The sequence below is a fragment of the Ovis aries genome, chromosome 9 (genome assembly GCF_016772045.2).
Source record: "Ovis aries strain OAR_USU_Benz2616 breed Rambouillet chromosome 9, ARS-UI_Ramb_v3.0, whole genome shotgun sequence".
Classification (NCBI taxonomy): domain Eukaryota; kingdom Metazoa; phylum Chordata; class Mammalia; order Artiodactyla; family Bovidae; genus Ovis; species Ovis aries.
This window is the reverse complement of record NC_056062.1, coordinates 77,079,795-77,102,115: the sequence shown is the minus strand read 5'-3', so window position 1 is coordinate 77,102,115 and position 22,321 is coordinate 77,079,795. Positions and strand designations below refer to the sequence as shown.

Genomic DNA, 22,321 nt, shown 5'->3' with positions numbered 1-22,321 from the left:
GTTCAGTTCAGTCGCTCAGTCGTGTCCGACTCTTTGCGAGTTCATATTTCTATACATTTCAAAATGATCCCCACAGTAAGTCTAGCTATGATCTGTCACCATGTGAAGGTATTACATGATTGTTGACTATATTTGCCATACCATACATTCCATAACTGTGACTCATTTATTTTTGCAACTGGAGTCTGCATCTCTTAATCTTCCTCAGAAAATCTGCTCCCTTCAGCCCTTTTGCCTCCAGCTACCACTTGTATCTATGACTCTGTTTTGTTATGTTGGTTCATTTGCTTTGTTTTTATATTCCACATGTAAGTGAAATCATACATTATTTGTTTTCTCTGACTTATTTCACCTAGCGTAATACCCTGTACATTTATCCATGTTGTCACAAATGGCAAGATTTCATTTTTTATGACCAAGTAATATAATATTTCATTATAAATAAGTAAATATATATATGTATATACACACACATGCTAAGGTGTGCCAAGTCACTTCAGTTGTGTCCGACTCTTCGTGACCCTATGGACCGCAGCCTGCCAGGCCCCTCTGTCCATGAGATTCTCTTGGCAAGAATACTGGAGTGTGTGTTTATATATAAATAAATTACATCTTCTTTATCTGTTCATCTATTACTGGGCACTTAGGTTGCTTCCATATCTTGGCTGTTGTAAACAATGCTAAGAGGTATATTTATCTTTTCTAGTTAGTGTTTTCGTTTTCTTCAGACAAATACCCAGGAGTGGAATTGTTAGTATGATCGTGCTGTTTTTTGATTTTTTGAGGAACTTCCATACTGTTCTCCATACTTGCTGTACCAATTCACATTTCTACCAAGAGTGCACAAGGATTATACTTTCTCCACATCTTTGCTAACACTTAATTGTCTTAATTGTCTTTTTGATAATAGCCATTCTGACAGGTGTGAGGTGATAGATCATTGTTGTTTTAATCTCTGATGATCAGTAGTGTTGAGCATCTTTTCATGTACCTGTTGGCCATCTGTATGTTTTCTTGGGAAAAATGTTTATTCATATCCTATGTCCATTTTTAAACCAAGCTGTTTGTTTTTTTGCTGTTGAGTTATATGAGTTGTTTATATATTTTGGATACTAGCTCCTTATCAGATATATTGTTTACAAATATCTTCTTCCATTCAATAGGTGGCCTTTTCAGTTTTTCATAGTTTGCTGTGCAAAAGTTCTTTAGCTTGATGTAGTCCCATTTGTTTGATTTTACTTTTATTTCCCTTGTCTGAGTAGACATATCCAAAAAAATATTACTAAGACCCATGTTTTAGTACTTCACTCCTTTTTATGGACAAATATTCCATTGCATGGATAATATCACATTTTCTTTTTTCATTAATCAGTTGATGGACATTTGGGTTTTTCCACTTTGTGGCTATTATGAATAATGCCTCTATGAACATTCATGTACAGGAATTTTTGGTTTGTGTCTGTGCATGTACATATGTTTATAATTTGGGGAGGTATAAACTTAAGAGTGTCTTCCCTGGTGGCTCAGATGGTAAAGCGTCTGCCTGCAGTGCGGGAGACCCGGGTTCGATCCCTGGGTTAAGAGTAGAATACTGGTTCTATGCGAGTAGAAAACTGCAAGACTGTTTTCCAAAGTGGCTACACCATTTTATATTCTCACTAGCAATATGTACAGATTTCACTTCCTCCACATTCTTGCAAACACTTGTTATAGTTCACCACTTTCAGTATAACCATCCCAAGGGGTGTCAAGTGGTAATTCCTTATGGTTTTGATTTGGATTACCCTCAAAAAGCTAAGATCATGACATCATTCCATCACTTTATGGCAAATAGATGGGGAAAAAGTGGAAACAGTGACAGATATTATTTTGGGGGGCTCCAGAATCACTGTGGACAGTGACTGCAGCCATGAAATTAAAAGACACCTGCTCCTTGGAAGAAAAGCTATGACAAACCTAGACAGGGTATTAAAAAGCAGAGATATCACTTTGCCAACCATGGTCTGTATACTTAAAGCCATGGTTTTTCCAGTAGTCATGTACAGATGTGAGAGTTGGACCATAAAGAAGGCTGAGCGCCAAAGAATTGATGCTTTCCAACTGTGGTGCTGGAGAAAACTTTTGACATGGACACCCTCTTGGACAGTGTGGAGATCAAACCAGTCAATTCGAAAGAAAATCAACCCTGAATATTCATTGGAAAGACTGATGCTGAAGCTGAAGCTCCAATACTGTGGCTACCTGATGGGAAGAGCCAACTCATTGGAAAAGACTTTGATGCTGGAAAAGATCAAGGGCGGGAGGAGAAGGGGGCGACAGAGGATGAGATGGTTGGATGGCATCACCAACTCAGTGGACATGAGTTTAAGCAAACTTCAGGAGATAGTGAAAGACAGGGAAGCCTGGCATGCTGTGGTCCAAGGAGCCAAAAAGAGTCGGACACGACTTAGCGACTGAACAACAACAACAGCAACGACTTATGATGTTGATAATTTTCCATGTGTTTATTAGTTATTTGTGTGTCTTCTTTGGAGAAATGTTTATTCAAGTCATTTGCCCATTTTGAAGGTTGTCTTTTTATTGTTTCACTTTGTGTTATTTATATATTCTGAATACTAGACCCTTATCAGATACTTGATTAGCATATTTCTTCCATTCTACAGGTTTTTTAACGTTCTTGATAATATCAGTTGAGGCACAAAAGTTTGGTGTCGTATACAAAAATCAATTGTTAAATCCAAGGTCATGTAGATTTACTCCTATGTTTTCTTCTAAGAGTTCTAGGGTTTTAGCTCTTATTTTTAGGTCATTGATTTATTTTGATTAATTCATATAAGAAGGAGTCCAGCTTAGCTTTGGTTTTTCGGGGGGGGGGGGTTTGTTATTGTTTGACATGTAGAAATCTAGTTATCCTAACATCATTTGTTTAAAAAAAAAAAAAAACGAAAAACTATTCTTTCCTTATTGAATGGACTTGGCATCTTTATCAGAAGTTAGTTGGCCATACCGACACACTTATGGTCAATTAATCTACAACAAAGAAGGCAAGAATATATAATGGAGAAAAGACAGTCTCTCCAATAAGTAGTACTGGGAAGACTGGACAGTTCCAAGTAAAAGAATGAAATTAGGACATTTTCCAGCACCACATACAAAAGTAAACTCAAAATGGGTTAAAGACCTAAATGTAGGACCAGAAACCATAAAACTCCTGAAGAAAACTTAGGAAAAACATTCTTTGACATAACTTGTATTTTTTTGGATCTGTCTCCGAAGTCTAAGGAAACAAAAGCAAAACTAAACAATGGGACCTAATTGAACTAAAAAGTACAGCAAAGGAAATCACCAGCAAAACAAAAAGACAATCTACTGAATGGGAGAATATATTTGCAAATGATATGATCAATAGAGATTAATATCCCACATATATAAACAGTGCTAACTTGCTCTGTCCAAAGAAACCACTCAATTAGAAAATGGGCAGAACATCTGAATACACATTTTTCCAAAGAAGATATATAAATAGCCAACAGGCACAGGAAAAGATGCTCAACATCATTAATCATCAGTTCAGTTCAGTTCAGTCGCTCAGTTGTGTCCGACTCTTTGCAACCCCATGAATCACAGCACACCAGGCCTCCCTGTCCATCACCAACTCCCAGAGTTCACTCAGACTCACGTCCATCGAGCCAGTGATGCCATCCAGCCATCTCATCCTCTGTTGTCCCCTTCTCCTCCTGCCCCCAATCCCTCCCAGCATCAGAGTCTTTTCCAGTGAGTCAACTCTTTGCATGCGGTGGCCAAAGTACTGGAGTTTCAGCTTTAGCATCATTCATTCCAAAGAAATCCCAGGGCTGATCTCCTTTAGAATGGACTGGTTGGATCTCCTTGCAGTCCAAGGGACTCTCAAGAGTCTTCTCCAACACCACAGTTCAAACGCATTAATTCTTCGGTGCTCAGCTTTCTTCACAGTCCAACTCTCACATCCATACATGACCGCAGGAAAAACCATAGCCTTGACTAGAAGGACCTTTGTTGGTAAAGTAATGCCTCTGCTTTTCAATATGGTATCTGGGTTGGTCATAACTTTTCTTCTAAGGAGTAAGCGTCTTTTAATTTCATGGCTGCAGTCACCATCTGCAGTGATTTTGGAGCCCAAAAAAATAAAGTCTGACACTGTTACCACTGTTTCCCCATCTATTTCCCATGAAGTGATGGGACCAGATGCCATGATCTTAGTTTTCTGAATGTTGAGCTTTAAGCCAACCTTTTCACTCTCCTCTTTCACTTACATCAAGAGGCTTTTTAGTTCCTCTTCACTTTCTGCCATAAGGGTGGTATCATCTGCATATCTGAGGTTATTGATATTTCTCCTGGCAATCTTGATTCCAGCTTGTGCTTCCTCCAGCCCAGTGTTTCTCATGATGTACTCTGCATATAATTTAAATAAGCAAGGTGACAATATACAGCCATGATGTACTTGTTTTCCTATTTGGAACCAGTCTGTTGTTCCACGTCCAGTTCTAACTGTTGCTTCCTGACCTGCATACAGGTTTCTCAAAGAGGCAGGTCAGGTGGTCTGGTATTCCCATCTCTCTCAGAATTTTCCACAGTTTATTGTGATCCACACAGTCAAAGGCTTTGGCATAGTCAAGAAAGCAGAAATAGATGTTTTTCTGGAACTCTCTTGCTTTTTCCATGATCCAGAGGATATTGGCAATTTGATCTCTGGTTCCTCTGCCTTTTCTAAAACCAGCTTGAACATCTGGAAGTTCATGGTTCATGTATTGCTGAAGCCTGCCTTGGAGAATTTTGAGCATTACTTTACTAGCATGTGAGATGAGTGCAACTGTGTGGTAGTTTGAGCATTCTTTGGCATTGCCTTTCTTTGGGATTGGAATGAAAACTGACCTTTTCCAGTCCTGTGGCCACTGCTGAGTTTTCCAAACTTGCTGGCATATTGAGTGCAGCACTTTCACAGCATCATCTTTCAGGATTTGAAATAGCTCCACTGGAATACCATCTCCTCCACTAGCTTTGTTCATAGTGATGCTTTCTAAGGCCCACTTGACTTCACATTCCAGGATGTCTGGCTCTAGGTGAGTGATCATACCATTGTGATTATCTTGGTCGTGAAGATCTTTTTTGTACAGTTCTTCTGTGTATTCTTGCCCCCTCTTCTTAATAACTTCTGCTTCTGTTAGGTCCATACCATTTCTGTCCTTTACTGAGCCCATCTTTGCATGAAATGTTCCCTTGGTATCTCTAATTTTCTTGAAGAGATCTCTAATCTTTCCCATTCTATTGTTTTCCTCTATTTCTTTGCATTGATCGCTGAAGAAGGCTTTCTTATCTCTTCTTGCTATTCTTTGGAACTCTGCATTCAGATGCTTATATCTTTCCTTTTCTCCTTTGCTTTTTGCTTCTCTTCTTTTCACAGCTATTTGTAAGGCCTCCCCAGACAGCCATTTTGCTTTTTTGCATTTCTTTTCCATGGGGATGGTCTTGATCCCTGTCTCCTGTACAATGTCATGAACCTCATTCCATAGTTCATCAGGCACTCCATCTATCAGATCTAGACCCTTAAATCTATTTCTCACTTCCACTGTATAATCATAAGGGATTTGATTTAGGTCATATCTGAATGGTCTAGTGGTTTTCCCTGCTTTCTTCAATTTAAGTCTGAATTTGGCAATAAGGAGTTCATGATCTGAGCCACAGTCAGCTCCCAGTCTTGTTTTTGTTGACTGTATAGATCTTCTCCATCTTTGGCTGCAAAGAATATAATCAGTCTGATTTTGGTGTTGACCATCTGGTGATGTCCATGTGTAGAGCCTTCTCTTGTGTTGTTGGAAGAGGGTGTTTGCTATGACCAGTCCGTTCCTTGGCAAAACTCTATTAGTCTTTGCCCTGCTTCATTCTGTATTCCAAGGCCAAATTTGCCTGTTACTCCAGGTGTTTCTTAACATCCTACTTTTGCATTCCAGTCCCCTATAATGAAAAGGACATTTTTTGGGTGTTAGTTCTAAAAGGTCTTGTAGGTCTTCATAGAACCGTTCAACTTCAGCTTCTTCAGCGTTACTCATTGTGGCATAGACTTGGATTACTGTGATATTGAATGGTTTGCCTTGGAAACAAACAGAGATCATTCTTTCATTTTTGAGATTGCATCCAAGTACCTCATTTCGGACTCTCTTGTTGACCATGATGGCTACTCCATTTCTTCTGAGGGATTCCTGCCGACAGTAGTAGATATAATGGTCATCTGAGTTAAATTCACCCATTCCAGTCCATTTTAGTTCGCTGATTCCTAGAATGTCAACATTCACTCTTGCCATCTCCTGTTTGACCACTTCCAATTTGCCTTGATTCATGGACCTGACATTCCAGGTCCCTATGCAATATTGCTCTTTACAGCATCGGACCTTGCTTCTATCACCAGTCATATCCACAGCTGGGTATTGTTTTTGCTTTGGCTCCATCCCTTCATTCTTTCTGGAGTTATTTCTTCACTGATCTCCAGTAGCATATTGGGTACCACTGACCTGGGGAGTTCCTCTTTCAGTTTCCTATCATTTTGCCTTTTCATACTGTTCATGGGGTTCTCAAGGCAAGAATACTGAAGTGGTTTGCCATTCCCTTCTCCAGTGGACCACATTCTGTCAGACCTCTCCATCATGACCCGCCCATCCTGGGTGGCCCCACATGGAATGGCTTAGTTCCATTGAGTTAGACAAGGCTGTGGTCCTAGTGTGATTAGATTGACGAGTTTTCTGTGATTATGGTTTCAGTGTGTCTGTCCTCTGATGCCCTCTTGCAACACCAGTCATTAATCATCAGAGAAATACAAATCAAAACCACAGCGAGATATCACCTCGTATCTGTCAGAGTGGCTAGCATCAAAAAGACCACAAATAACAAATGTTGGCAAGGATGTGGAGAAACTGTAACCCTTGTGCCTTGTTGGTGGGAACATAGATTGGTGTACGCGGCCTGGAAAACAACATGGGCAGTTTCTCAATAAACTAAAATAGAACTACCATATGATCCAGCAGCTCTACTCCAGGGTATATATTCAAATAAAACAAAAGCACTAATTCGAAAAGATGCATGCACCTCAATGTTCATAGCAGCATTATTTACAATAGCCAAGATATGCAAGCAGCCTGTGTCCATCGGCAGATGAATGGCTATAGAAAATATGATATTCACGCACACACTGGATTACTACTCCGTCTTAAAAAAGAGTGAAATTTTGTCATTTGCAACATCATGTGGATAGAATTGGAGGGAATTATGTTTAGTGAAATAAGTCAGAGAAAGATAAGTACTGTGTGATAAAACTTATATGTGGAATCTAAAAAATAAAGTAAGCTAGTGGATATAACAAAAAAGAAACAGAGTCACAGAGAACAAACTAGTGGTTACCAGAGGGGAAAAGGAAGGGGAGGGGCATGCTAGGGGGGTCAGATTAAGTGCTACAAACTATTATGTATAAAATAAATAAGCTACAAGGATTTATTATACAGCACAGGGAATATGGTCAATGTTTTATAATAACTATAAATGGAGTCTAAGCTTTAAAAATTGTGAATCACTATTTTATATACCTAAAACTTACATAATACTGTAAGTCAACTATACCACACACACACACACACACCACACACAAACCCAACTGATTGACTGATGGACTGACTGATGTGGCCCAAAGCTGTGGTTTTCAGAGGTTTCATTGTACTATCACATTGATTTCCATTTGATAAAAATTAAAACCTATGTTACCCTAAAAAAAAATCACTTGGCCATAGATGTATGGGCTTATTTCTGAACTCTCTGCTTCATTGATCTACATGTCTATCATTATATCAGTGTCACAGTTTTGATTACTGTAGCTTTCCATAAGTTTTAAAATCTGAAGTGTAAGTCGTTTGATTCTGTTCTTTTGCAAGATTATTTCGGCTATTCTAGGCCTCTTGAAATTCTGTACAAAGTGAAGGATCAGCTTTTCCATTTCTGCCCAAAAAGTTATGGATGTTTGATAGGGATTATGTTGAATCTGTAGACTGCTTTGTATAGTATTGATATTTTAACAAAAGTAAGTCTTCCTATCCATGATGAAGAGATATTTTTCCATTTAATATCTTTTAGCAATATTTATCCCACAAGTCCCACTGCCTTGGTTAAAATTGCCTTATTTACTATTGTAAATGGAATTGTTTTTGTAATGTCATTTCAGAAGTTTTCATTGCTAGTTTATAAAAATAACAGATTTTTATATGTTGATCCAAGGAGAGATAAGAAAGCCTTCTTAAGTGAACAATGCAAAGAAATAGAGGAAAACAGTAGAATGGGAAAGACTAGAGATCTCTTCAAGAACATTAGAGATACCAAGGGAACATTTCTTGCAAAGATGGGCACAGAAAAGGACAGAAATGGTCTGGACCTAACAGAAGCAGAGAACATTAAGAAGAGGTGGCAAGAATATACAGAAGTGTACAAAATAGATCCTAATGACCTGGACAACCACGATGGTGTGATCACACACCTAGAGCCAGAAACCCTGGAGTGTGAAGTCAAATGGGCCTTAGGAAGTATTACTATGAATAAAGCTAGTGGAGGTGACAGAATTCCAGTTGAACTATTTCAAATCCTAAAAGATGATGCTGTGAAAGTGCTGCACTCAAGTGCCAGCAAATTTGGAAAACTCAGCAGTGGCCACAGGACTGGAAAAGGTCAGTTTTCATTCCAATCCCAAAGAACGGCAACGCCAAAGAATGTTTAAATTACTGTACAGTTGCACTCATTTCACATGCTAGCAAGATTATGCTCAAAATCCTTCAAGCTTGGCATCAATAGTATGTGAACCAAGAATTTCCAGATGTTCAAGCTGGATTTAGAAAAGACAGAGGAACCAGAGATCAAATTGCCAAGATCCGTTGGATCATTGAAAAAGTAAGGGAATTCCAGAAAAATATCTACTTCTGCTTCACTGACTATGCTAAAGCCTTTGACTATGTGGATCACAACAAAATGTGGAAAATTCTGAAGAAGATGAGAATACCTGTCTCCTGAGAAACCTGTATACAGGTCAAGAAGCAATAGTTCGAACCAGACATGGAACAACGGATTTGTTCAGAATTGGGAAAGGAGTACTGCTGCTGCTGCTGCTGCTGCTGCTAAGTTGCTTCAGTTGTGTCTGACTCTGTGCGACCCCATAGACGGCAGCCCACCAGGCTCCACTGTCCCTGGGATTCTCCAGGCAAGAATACTGGAATGGGTTGCCATTTTCTTCTCCAGTGCATGAAAGTGAAAAGTGAAAGTGAAGTCGCTCAGTCTTGTATGCAACCCTTAGCGACCCCATGGACTGCAGCCTACCAGGCTCCTCCGCCCATGGGATTTTCCAGGCAAGAGTACTGGAGTGGGGTGCCATACTACAAGGCTGTATATTGTCCCCTGCTTATTTAATTTATATGCCGAGTACATCGTGGGAAATGCTGGGCTGGATGAAGCTCAAGGTGAAATCAAAACTGCCTGGAGAAATAACAGTAACTAGATATGCAGAGGACACCACCCTTATGGCAGAAAGCGAAGAGGAACTAAAGAGCCTGAAGGTGAAAGAGGAGAGTGAAAAAGCTGGCTTGAAACTCAGCATTCAAAAATGATTCCAGTTCATTTCAGAAAACAATCAGAAAACTCAACATTCAGAAAACTCCAGGGGATAGAGGACAGGGAAGCCTGGTGTGCTGTAGTCCATGGGGTGAAAAAGAGTCAAACCCTACTGAGCGACTGAACAACAACTTGTACCCTGAAATTGCTGAATTTTTTAATTAACTCTAGTAGTTTGTGTGTGTGTGTGTATTATGTAAATATATAATCCTAAAGAATCTATCTGAAGATAATCATGTTATCTTTGAATAGAGATAGTTTTACTTTTTCCTTTCCAGTATGGATGTCTTTCTTTTTCTTGTCTCAACTGACCAGGTTACAGCTTCCAGTATAATGTTGAGTAGCTACAGTGGAAACTATCTTCAGGGGAAAGCTTTTAGGGTTTCACTATTGAGTATGATCTTAGCTGTGAGTTTTTGATAAATGTACTTAATGTACTTAATCATGCTGGGAAGTTTTACTTCTTCATTTTTTGAGGGTTGCTTTTTTTTTTTTAATCATGAAAGAGTATTGGATTTTGTCAAGTTCCTTTTCAATGTCAGCTATGGTCATATGGTTTTTCCCCCATGTTCTATTAATGGCAGGTATTGAATAAATTGATTTTTCTACTGTTGAAATACTCTTCCATTCCTGAGATAAATCCCATTGGTCATGATGTATAATGCTTTTAATATGCTATTGGATTCAGTTTGCTACTATTTCATTGAGAATTTTTGTATCTACCAGCTACCCTAAACCACAGCACCACCCAAGGTTACTCAAGTCTTTGTGGTTTTTAGATCTGATGGTTTCCTTCAGTCTTTATGCAGTGAACTGTTGGTCATTCCTTCCTTTGAATGTTGTTTTCGTTGACTCCTTTGTCCCTGAAATGCTCTTTCCTCTTGGTTTCGGAAGCAGTACACCTTCCCGTTTTTCTCCTCTCATTTCTAGGTGGTACTCCACTTCCACTGGCGATTCTAATCATCTTTTTAAGTGTTGTATTTCTCAGGGATCCTTTGGAAGATCTCAGTGACTCCTTCCACATCCACCAAACTTCTTCGATGATTGTTATTATGCTCGCAATTCCCAAGTCAGTGTCTTCCAGATAAGGCCTCCTCTGATCTATATTTGGAGCTATCTTCTGAATGACTCCTCTGGAAGGTCTTCCAGGGAGCTAAATAGCCCCCAGGACTCACAGGTCTTTCGTGCCTGGGCCTCTGCTTACCTGTGCAGGGAAATTTCAGGGGCATTTCAATCTTAAGGAAAGAGGTACAGCATTCATTTCATTTCCTCTGGATCCTGAATCCCAGTTACGTTGGTTTCTAGCTCTTCATGCTTGAGGGAATTCCTTAGTCTTCTCCTTGTGTCTCTCTCTCTTCATTTGTAATGTGGGGATAATACTTGGTATGAAGGTTAATGATAATGTATGTAAAGGTCCTGACTCATATTAAGTTTTAAATAAATAGCAGCTGTTTAGTAACAGTATTGGTCAGACATGAGTGGATGACACCCAAGGGAACAGAAAACAATTCTAGCTGCTCATCATTTCTTCTGACACTGATTTATGCTTCCGTCCATTTTTATTCTGGGTGGAACCTGAGCAGCAAGTACCAGATGAAGAGTACTAGAGCCTTGCTGTAATAATTCTATTGGGTTCAATCTAGGGATTTATCAGTATTACAAGATCATCTTTTGTTTTAATAATTAAGCCTCTTTTGGTTAGTGATCCAAAATTGAATGTCATTCTGCTGTATGGAAAAGTGAAAGTGAAGTTGCTCAGTTGTGTCCGACTCTTTGCGACCCCATGGACTGTAGCCTACTAGGCTCCGCCATCCATGGGATTTCCCAGGCAAGAATACTGAAGTGGGCTGCTATTTCTTTCTCCAGGAAATCTTCCCAAACCAGGGATCGAACCCGGGTCTCCTGCACTGCAGACAGACGCTTTACTGTCTGAGCCAGGAAAACTCTATTTAGTTTGCTTTTATACACTCATTTTGCCTTTTTATACTGTTCATGGGGTTCTCAAGGCAAGAATATTGAAGTGGTTTGCCATTCCCTTCTCCAGTGGGCCACATTCTGTCAGACCTCTCCACCATGACTCGACCATCCTGGGTGGCCCCACACGGCATGGCTTAGTTTCATTGAGTTAGACAGGCTGTGGTCCGTGTGATCAGATCGGCTAGTTTTCTGTGATTATGGTTTCAGTGTGTCTGCCCTCTGATGCCCTCTCACAAGGCGAAATGATAGAGGAACTCTATCCTGAAAGAGGAACTCCCCAGGTCAGTAGGTGCCCAATATGCTATGAGATGGCTGGATGGCATCACTGACTCGTTAGACATGAGTTTAAGTAGACTTTGGGAGTTGCTGATGGACAGGGAGGCCTGGCGTGCTGCGATTCATGGGGTTGCAAAGAGTTGGACACAACTGAGCGACTGAACTGAACTGATAAGCTCATTGCTTGCCTTAAGGTGACCATCATCTATTCACTGATTTTCATTTATGTACTTGTTGCTTTCTATTTCATCTGTGCTTCAGATTCTGGCTTTAACATTCATGAAACAGAATGGGAAATACATTCATTAAAAATTAGATGAGAATTTGTTACAAGAGAAAGTTGGGAAGTCTCTGCAGTTAGTGCTTTGAAATGATGAATTGCTTTGTTTTAAATATTTAGACACCCATCAATGAAATACTTATTTTCATAGTTAAAAATCAGTTCAATAATCAATTATTAAAGCTCTGATAAATACTTGAAATCTTTCAATCAAGATCAGAGGAATTTTTACCTTGGAGTAAGGTACTGTAATGGAAATTTTACTGACTTTTTAAGGTTCACTTTAAAAACTAGGTGGCTGTTTTATGTGAGTTCCTTGCTAAAACCATTTTTAAATGCCTTAAAAATCACTTGGACTTGATAATTTGAAAAAGTTGATAATTTTTTGATTATTTGAAAAAGATAATTTGAAAAAGTTATCTTCTCCCAGTTCTTTAACAGAAGGAAAGGGTACCCTAACTTGGGAGTGCAGTTGTATTCAAGTCTTAGTAACTTCATTCATTCATTTGTAAATTGTTAAGCGGAAGAAAAGTACAAATTATGTAAGGTCTACCTCGACACGTATGCTGTGATGAAGGGAATGATGTTTGAAATGCCGGTTTTCACATCCCAAGCTCTTCGGCGTTCGAAGAGTTAAGTCCGGGCTTTACTTGAGTCCTCAGCCCCGGAAACCCTCTGGTTCCACAGGAGCGCGGCCTCCGGTGCTCAGCCCTCGGGGCGGACCGGCCCCCAGCGGCGCCGGAACTGCCCGGCTCCCGGCGAGGGGCGGGCCGGCTCCTCCCGGCTTCGCCCGCGACCCCGCCCCCGCGCCGGCACTGCCGCGGCCTCGGCGGTAGCTGCTCCCGATGATGCAAACAGTCACTTCCCGCATCCACTCCCCACAGAGGCGGCGGAGCCGGCGGGAGCCGGGAGCGCCGCCGAGCCGCGCGCCATGGGCAACATCCAGAAGAAGCTGACGCGCAGGAGAGAGGGCGGCAAGCGGCCGGAGAGGGGCGCGCCGCGGCGGGGCCGGGCGCCAGGGGCCGGCGCGGACAAGCGGGACCGACCGCGGGCCCGGGCCCCGGCGGGCGGCGCCAACGGGCAGCCGGGCGGCGGGCGGGGCGCCGGGGAGCCCGCGGCCGGCGCGTCCCCGGGACCCGACGCGCCCCCGCCCGTGCCCCCTGCCCCGATGGGCCCCGCCGCCCTGAAGAGCCAGGGCAACGAGCTCTTTCAGAATGGGCAGTTCTCCGAGGCGGCGCTCAAGTACTCGGCGGCAATCGCGCAGCTGGAGCCCGCAGGTGAGTGAGCTGCGCCCGGCGGTCTCCCCGGCCCCTTGCGAATGACAGGCGCCCACTGCGTCCGTTCCCTTCCTGGAAACCGAGGGCAGGGCGGATGCGGCCGAACCTCGGGGCGCGCCGCGTGTGCCCGGGGCGGGGCGCGTGGGCAGCTGCCGGTCACGGGCTTGGCCTCTGGCCGGAGCGGGCCCCGGCAGCTGCTCGCAGCCGCGTTAGCCGCGGGTGTAGGACCGTGGTGCCGCGGGAGACCTCAGTCTTCTGCTGAACTGTGATTCCGCCAATGGATTGTAACTATTTAATTAAATGTGATTTTTAGGAAGTGGAAGTGCAGCCGATCTAAGTATCTTATATTCAAATAGAGCAGCATGTTACCTCAAAGACGGAAACTGCAGTGGCTGTATTCAGGATTGTAACAGGTAAACTGCCCGTTTTTCAGCTTTGTCAACAGATTATCATTTCAGTGGGATGAATGCAGTATTTAATACCCTTCTAACGTTTCTGCGTAAATCTGATTTTTTAAGACATTGAAGGTGCGTTAATTGGTTAACACATAAAGCTCATACATCCTTTTACATATATGAAGACAATTATAGAAGATGTTTGTGCAAACTTTTTTCATTCCTTAGCTACCACCTTAATCATAATCTTTCTACATCGATCCCAGAGTATTGGAGAAGCCTTCTGACCGGTGTCTCTGCCTCCTCCAATCCACTGTGGCATCAGGATGACTTTTCCTGAAGCATTATTTTGTGCAGACTGTTTCAGCCTGTGTTCAGTTGCCCAGTATGCTGTTGCAGATCATTATAATCTCTGCTTCCCTGGTGGCTCAGGCGGTGAAGAATCTGCTCGCAATGCAGGAGACCTGGGTTGGATCCCTGAGTCGGGAAGATCCCCTGGAGAAGGGAATAGCCACCCACTCCAGTATTCTTGCCTGAAGAATTCCAGGGACAGAGAATCCTGGCGGGCTACAGTCCATGGGTTTGTAGAGTCAGACACTACTGAGTGACTAACACTTTGTCACCACACTGCACCCCATGCCCCTTCTCCCCCCAATCCCCCCCCCCAAGCTTTCTGCTCCCCTTTGGTCTGTATGTGTAATGCCCTCTGCACAGCTTTGCTTCAGGAATCTTTCCTCAGCTTCCCCCTCATCTCCACTTTCCTTGTCACCTCAGACTTCGTGGTCTTCTGCGTGGCTGTGACACTTGACTCACTCTCACACCTGTAGGCACTTATGTCACCCTCTGCAGAGGAATTTAAGCTCTCTGAGGTCAGGAATTGTGTGTGCATCCCTCAAGCACAGTAGTCACCCATGGTACTCAACAAGTTACATACTGAGATGGATGAATATATTTACATAAATAAAAAGTATCTTAAAAAATTTTTTTTAACCATTAAATATTAAGCCTTCTTGAGGAGCCCTTTGGAAAGAAGTTACTATTTATTGTTGTTCGGTCACTAAGTCATGTCCGACTCTTTGAGACCCCATGAACTGCAGCACGCCAGGCTTTCCTGTCCTTCACTATCTCCCAGAGTCTGCTCAAACTCATGTCCATTGAGTCAATGATGTCATCCAATCATTTTGTCTTCTGTTGCCCCCTTCTCCTCTTGCCCTCAGTCTTTCCCAGCATCAGGATCTTTTCCAGTGAGTTGGCTCTTTGCACCAGGTGGCTAAAGTATTAGAGCTTCAGCATCAGTCCTTCCAGTGAATATCCAGGGTTGATTTCCTCTAGGATTGACTGGTTTGATGTCTGTGCTGTCCAAGGGCCTCTCAAGAGTCTTCTCTAGCACCACAGTTTGAAAGCATCAATTCTTCAGCACTCAGCCTTCTTTATGATCCAACTGTCACATCCGTACATGACTACTGGAAAAACCATAGCTTTGACTATATGGACCTTTGTGGGCAAAGTGATGTCTCTGCTTTTTAATACATTGTCTAGGTTTGTCACAGTGTTTCTTCCAAGGAGCAAGCATCTTTTAATTTCATGGCAATAGTCACCATCCTCAGTGATTTTGGAGCCCCCCAAAGTGAAATCTGTCACTGTTCCCATTTTTTCTCCATCTGTTTGCCATGAAGTGATGGAGCCAGATGCCAGGATCTTTCTTTTTGAAGTTGAGTTTTAAGCCAGCTTTTTCACTCTCTTCTTCCATCTTCATCAAAAAGCTCTTTAGTTCCTCTTCGCTTTCTGCCATTAATATGTTACTGTTAGTGCATCTAAAAAGTAAGAAGCTGCATGTACTGGTGTAACCGTCACAATCTTCATTTACTCCTGTTGTGTGGTATAATTATTAGTATTACTCCCTTTCACTCTTAGAAGCCCTAGTTTGGACAGTGGCATACATGGACACCTTGATTATAAGTTGAACAATTTTTTTTTTTTCATTGACAATATCAGTTTACATATGTGGGTTAATTATCTGTGCCTGCAGCTTAAAAAGAAAGTCGTGAGCTGCTTGTATTTTTTTGCCAATTTTACATATTCAAATTTAAAATAAATAATATTTATATTTACTTTGGTCTGTCCTGGCATCATCAATGGTTGTGCTAGCTCACAACGTTTTCAGAATTTGGGGAGTTGGTTGAAGTCAAGTTGGTAGTTGAAATCTGATATGATTGGAGTACTACTAATACTATGAATATTGGCAAAGGCCACAATTCTGGGCCTTTTTCTCAGGAGAGCCAGCTGTTAAACGTTTGCCACTGCCCATAACTAACAACAAAACCAAGTAGATTTGCATAGTGTCAGGCACCTTGCGATTTGCAGCTGAGAACCTTTCAGTTCAAGTGTCTGTTGCCTAATACATTACCCTTCAGATGTGTCTCAGGTCTTCCTTCAGTGAGTTCAGTATACTGGTTAAAAAACAGTGGACTTACTTTATCCTTAAGTGAGATGGTGTAAGTGAGATATGGTGTAAGATGTTTTCTTGCTAAAATGTGTTGTGTTTCGGGGGAGACCCAGGAGGAAGTCACAGAGAGACTGTTGAGACTGGAGTGGAGTTTTGTCGTGAAGAAGAGCAGGAGATTGCCTTCCGGGGAGGGAGGAGGCAGAGGGGAAATGGGTGGTGGTTTAGGTGAGGGGTCCTTAGTGAAGGGCTGTGTTCTCCGCCAAGGAATCTGGTTCTGCTGGTCAGTACCGACCTTTCTAGAAACTGACCTACTTAGATGTTTTCTTTGATACCTGACATATGAGTCTCAGCATAAGGTGACTGGGTGATTGGGGTGATTTTACTCAAAAGCAATGATTCTCAAATTCATCTTAATGCCAGGGAAACCATGATTTGCCTTGGGGGACGTGTTGAAGTATGGCTGTATTGAAAACCAGTTTTCTCTTCACCTCGAAAGAAAGCCTGTGTTTTAGTTTTTTAGTTAATTATGTTTGCTCCTTGGAGAGTTGTTTGCACAGACTTTTATTACAAGTGGTAGCAGGTTTCAAACAGTGAAAAAGAAAAATTCCCTGGGAGCAAAATTTAAAATAAGGGAGAACCTATGAACTAACTTTCATAGATTTACTTGTGAAATAACTTTTTATGCATTTTGGGGGGGAAAAAGACAGAGAGAACACTAGCACATCTTGACTGAACTTAGGCAAACATTAAGCAGATATTGCAAAAGAAGCATTCAGCATAGTTACTAGACATACAGTAATTGCTCCAGAAATGTTAGAGCTTTGAGGATGACAATGGTGACATGCCAGCCCCTGTCTGCACCAAGTACATGTGCAGGAAAGCAAACGGAACTCCATCCTTTCAGGTTACAGAGGTTAACATGAATATTTTCCCCTAAGATTACTATGTTGTGCCCTATTTTTTCCCTGAATGACAAGATTAACTTGTTTTTCAGGAATTAAGCAAATCAAATATCAGTTAATTTGGCTTATTTTTAAAATAATAATTGAAGGGGTACTAGAAGTATTTAGTTTGCTCAGATTCACATCCTCTGCTATCCCCTTCTCCTACCTTCAGCGTTCCCCAACATCAGGGGCTTTTCCAGTGAGTTACCTCTTCGCATCTGGTAGCCAAAGTATTGCAGCTTCAGCATCAGTCCTTTCAGTGAATATTCAGGGTTGGTTTCCTTTAGGATTGACTGATTTGATCTCCTTGTGGTCCAAAGGACTCTTCAGGAGTCTTCTCCAGCACCACAATTCAAAAGCATCAATTCTTCAACACTCAGCTTTCTTTATGGTCCAACTTTCATGTTGGTACATGACTACTAGAAAAACCATAAAACAATTCTCATAATTTTTTATCAGCTAAAAAATATCTTCACTGCTCCCAATCTGTCAGAGAACCTTTATGAGTTATCTAAATACATCAAAACTCTTTCCTGGACTTTTCATTGAGAGTGTTTCGACAGACTCAAATGAATGTTGCCTAGTAATTCTGTTTCTGCTCGTCTTTGCTTCTCTCTGATGGACTTGAAATTAGAAGGCCTTCTTAACTGTGTTAACTTGAATAGTTAAGCTCTTGTAAACTCTGATTTAAAAGTTCTCTGTATGTTTATGAATAAATGCACTTTTCTTTTTTTGCTTTAGTGGAATTCCCATTCATAAGCTCACATTCATTTTCAGGATTGTGGTTAAAAAGAAAAGCTGGGAAGTGCTATAAATTAAATGCATCATCTCATTCAGCTTTAGATTCCACGCCTATCTCAGGTCCATCTTATGGATAAATAGCTCCTTGGGCATTGGAAGTCTTTGGTAAAATGGGGATAGTCTTGTGTCTGTGACCCTATATTTATAATTAGTGTTCATGTAGTTGCTATCTCTTAAGCATTAAACTAAGGTAGATTTAAGACAGGGGTACAGGTGATAGATCCTGATATCCCAAAACCTGTTTTCTAGTGTTTGAGTGTTTTTAATAGACTTTTATTTTTTAAATAACTTTTACTGGTTACAAGAGTAACACATACCTATTATGGAAAAAAAGAATTTTAAATCCAGTACAATGCAAAAGAGATTGTTAAAAATCATCCCCGATCCTAGTACCTAGGCAGAGCAAAAATGATTCTTTTTCAAAGAAATGATGCTAATTAGGTTTAACGACATTTCTGGAACAGAGTGAGTGATATACAGCCCAGGAGCACACTCACATGTGCAGTCAAGTATCCATACAATGTGAAGAATCATCAAGGGCTCTCTCTGGGTGGCAGGTGACTGCGCCTTTCTTAATCTGTGGTGCTTTCATCTGTGCTTGTGGTGGCAAGAGTGTGGGTCCTGAAGGTTCACTTGGGAGGGCTTTGCTGAGTGCCTCCAGTGGCCCTCTGTGATCTAAGTGCTGGGATATAGTAATGATCAAGACCAGCAATGCCCTTGGTCTCCCGTGGTTTAAGTTCAGAAGATGAGGCATGTGGGCAGATTGCTCCCTCATCTGTGACCTGAATGTATGAATGTTTACCTTCCAGGCCTGTTGTGACATTAGCTGTCATCTGCAGTGACTCACACCTGCAGGTGTTGTCAGGGTTTCCTCCTTCCAGATCACTGTAGACAGGGATAAACAGACCTACTGGGGAAGAAATCATGCTTTTCCTGAAGCAGGCCAAATGTCTGATATATGGAAACTGCTCGTGCGTAAAGAATCACCAGCAAACCTTTATCCCCACTGTAGACAGTCTGGCACAGATTCTTGTTAGTGGATCAGAGAGGAGAAGTAGGCTCTTCGTGGGATCTCTGCAAGGAATATTAATAAATGTTGGTATCGACCCATAATACTCCTTCACAGTTTCAACTGATTTTGTTAAAACTAAGAGCGTACAATAGTTTTCACTCAAATACCATCTTTTGATTGTATGCTTTATTTCAGAGTATAGTGAAGTGCATTAAGTTAGTGACGTAGCCTTAAGCAGTTACTTCAAATAAAACCAAGGAACATAACCTTGAAATATATCTCTAGTGATACTGGAAGTACTTCACAGAATAGAAAGTACACTAGAAAATTCATGACTTACAGAAATCATTGTATACCAACTTCCTCAATTTCCTCCAGTCTATTTTTGACCGGCAGCAAGTAAATCATAATCAACTGTGTTAAGCTTTAGAGGGCTGATTTTCAAAAGGTATTGTAGGTTTTTGTGGTTCTATGCTAAGTGCCTTAGTAAGTACATAGGTGCAGATAAAATTTTCCCTTGGATCTGTCAGTAACAAGAACCTGGTGCAAAGCCTACTCTGAGCCAGTGCCATGCGGGCTCTGTTAGCCCATGGGGGTGGGGGGCGACCCTGGGATGGGGGCTTGGAGGGGTAGGCAGTGCCTGCTGCCTGGGAGCTCAGTCTCACTGGGGGAAGAGCAAGTGCCAAAGGGGACTGGTTTAAAAGAAGGGAAGTAACCGCAGATTGATTGCTCTGGGTTTGCCTTTCTGGTATGTTGCCAGGTCCCCAAGGTGAAATATCAGATATGCATGTATGTGAGAGTTCAGTCCTAACCGATATGTCGGGTTAGTATGAGTTAGGGAGTGATCTTCATAACAAATGACATGTAATATTTCTGTCTCCTTTAGGGCCCTGGAACTTCATCCATTCTCTATCAAGCCTCTTCTTCGACGAGCTATGGCCTATGAAACTGTAGAGCAGTATCAGAAAGCTTACGTGGATTATAAAACAGTGTTGCAAATAGACTGTGGAATCCAGATAGCAAATGACAGTATTAACAGGTAACCTAATCAGAGGCTGCTGCCCAAGGGCGAGTTGTTTTCTAATGGAATGAGGTTTCGTTTCTTCCCCTCCTTTCAGAACGAGGTCGAGGTGTGGACATGTTCTTCCTTATTGGCATTACATGGATGTGTGCCTTTTTTCACCTCTTCAAAACCAAATGGTTCTCACTCTCTAACTTTCTAACTATCCCATGATATGTTTTGAGTTGTCCTCTGACACCTTTATCTTTGTTTCCTGGTCCACTTATCACTGTTCAGGGAATATTATGTGTGATATACACTTAATTTTAAAAACAGCACAGGGTATGGCTCTTCTGCGCAACTCAAGGTGTACAGAATTTGATTTTAGTATTTGTTAATATCTGTGGGGTTAGAAAGGTGTTTCCAGTGATGTCATACATCAGTACTGATTACAGGACGAGATCTAAAAATGTGGCAAAGCCTGCCGTGTTGAGTCTTCTTTTGCAGGATCTGCAGGCGTTCACTGGCAGCACATCTGTCAGTGGAAACATGTTTTATTTTCTCCTCAGGTGAGGGGATGTTTCATGAGCCTGCTAGAAGTTTATGTTATCTGCCCTTTAGTAGACACTCATCTAGGATGGTGATGGCTTCCCTTGTGGCTCAGTAAAGAACCCGCCGGCAACGTGGGAGACCTGGGTTCGATCCCTGAGTGGGGAAGATGCCCTGGAGGAGGGCATGGCCGCCCACTTCAGTATTCTTGCCTGGAGAATCCCTATGGACAGAGGAGCCTGGCGGGCTACAGTTCATGGGGTCACAAAGAGTCAGACAGGACTGAGCGACTAAGCACAGCACAGGATGGTGAAATAGCACAGAATTTATATTATGACCTGTTTACTCCTCAGGTGAGAACGGGAAAGTAAGAGCTTCCAGATTTCATAAACCGCTTTCACGTGAACTTTGAAAAGTTACTACTTGGCTGTGTATGATATTTTCTAGTTCCATTTGTCCAAAGTATAATTTCTTTGAAGGATTTTTGTGTGTCACACTGCCTTGTGTGGATCTAGAGTAGCATGTCCCACACACCACACAGAAAGAGAGGAAGGGGGAAAATGACATAGGCTCTGTCTTTAAGCAAAGTAGAATGTAGCTAGAGGGGAAACAGCTTAACATAAATCACGTTATCCCCAAGCATGAACATTAATTGATGAGTGGGGGCATCACAGAGGGGTCAGGCTGCCCTGGTCTATGGGCTACAGCTTCGGAGAACAAGCACTGGAGGTGGTCAGTGAAGGGCATTGATTGGCCATGGAGGGGACCTTGGACAAAGCTGAAGAAGATGAGAACTCTGTCTTACAGTCCTGCCTTACCTCCCCACCTGGTCCCATTGCACTTTGGAGAATACTGTTGGAAAGATCTGTGTGTTGAGTGGGCAGCTTTTCCCTGGTGCTTCTTCTCCGTGGTCACTAGGGACCCGCCTGTTGGGAAGAAAAGAAAAGATACTGGTTATTGGATCTAGAGTGGGACCCAATGGAACCCTGGGCATTCAGGGCCTGGTCTCCATCCTGTAAAATGAGGGGTGTCCCTGGGAGCCCTCCAAGCCTTTTCTCCTGCTGCACAGCCACCTGGTTGCACATCACTTGCTGCCTCCACATGGACTCCTGAAGGCTCTTCTTCCCCGCTTTTGTGCGGCTAAGTCCCTTCTGCCCTTTAGGAGAGGACGTCGTCCCCTGATCCACCCATCTCCCCCAGCACACATGCCCCTCAGGCTCCTCTCCCTCCCTGTGCCTTCTTTGCATATTATCTCATTTCATAAAGTTCTTTTAGATTCATTCCACTAAGAGTTCTGGGAAGTCAGGGTTGTGTTTTATCCAGCTGTGCTGTTGCGGTACCTTGTACAGTAGGCATCCTCAGTAAAATTGTGTGGAGTGAATGCATTCTCCAGCAGACCCTGTGCTGTGGGCTTCTGCTATCAGTTCGCCCATCCTCTGCCTGCGAGTCTCCGAGATGGTTGGGAAAGTAGGATCTTCTCCCAGGGTTAGAGGGTCTCATGAAAAAAAGTGGGCAGACACCTGAAGTGTCTGCCAGAGACAAGGGGCCTGTGAAGAGGTGTTTTAGGAACTCTGGTTCATAGTGATAGACTGAATGGGTCTGAAGGGAGAAATTTATGTCTGAGAGACTGGGATCATTCATATTTCTGAACCTTCTACATTTTTTACAATTAAAAAAAAATTCAAGTAAATTCAC

The 22,321-nt window shown here is 42.1% G+C and overlaps 1 protein-coding gene across 3 annotated transcripts in view; it reads left to right on the top strand.

Annotated features, from left to right (window-relative positions):
• The window catches only part of SPAG1 (sperm associated antigen 1), an 82,400-nt gene that overhangs the window by 43,049 nt on the left and 17,030 nt on the right, over positions 1–22,321 (top strand). For 2 of the 3 annotated variants that reach the window (XM_027973177.2, XM_042254438.1), the window contains exons 11-13: positions 13,087–13,479; positions 13,793–13,892; positions 19,964–20,116. In XM_027973177.2, coding sequence (XP_027828978.1) covers positions 13,087–13,479; positions 13,793–13,892; positions 19,964–20,116 — 646 coding nt within the window. The remainder of the gene's footprint in view (positions 1–13,086; positions 13,480–13,792; positions 13,893–19,963; positions 20,117–22,321) is intronic. The other variant, XM_060393896.1, reaches the window with a different exon arrangement.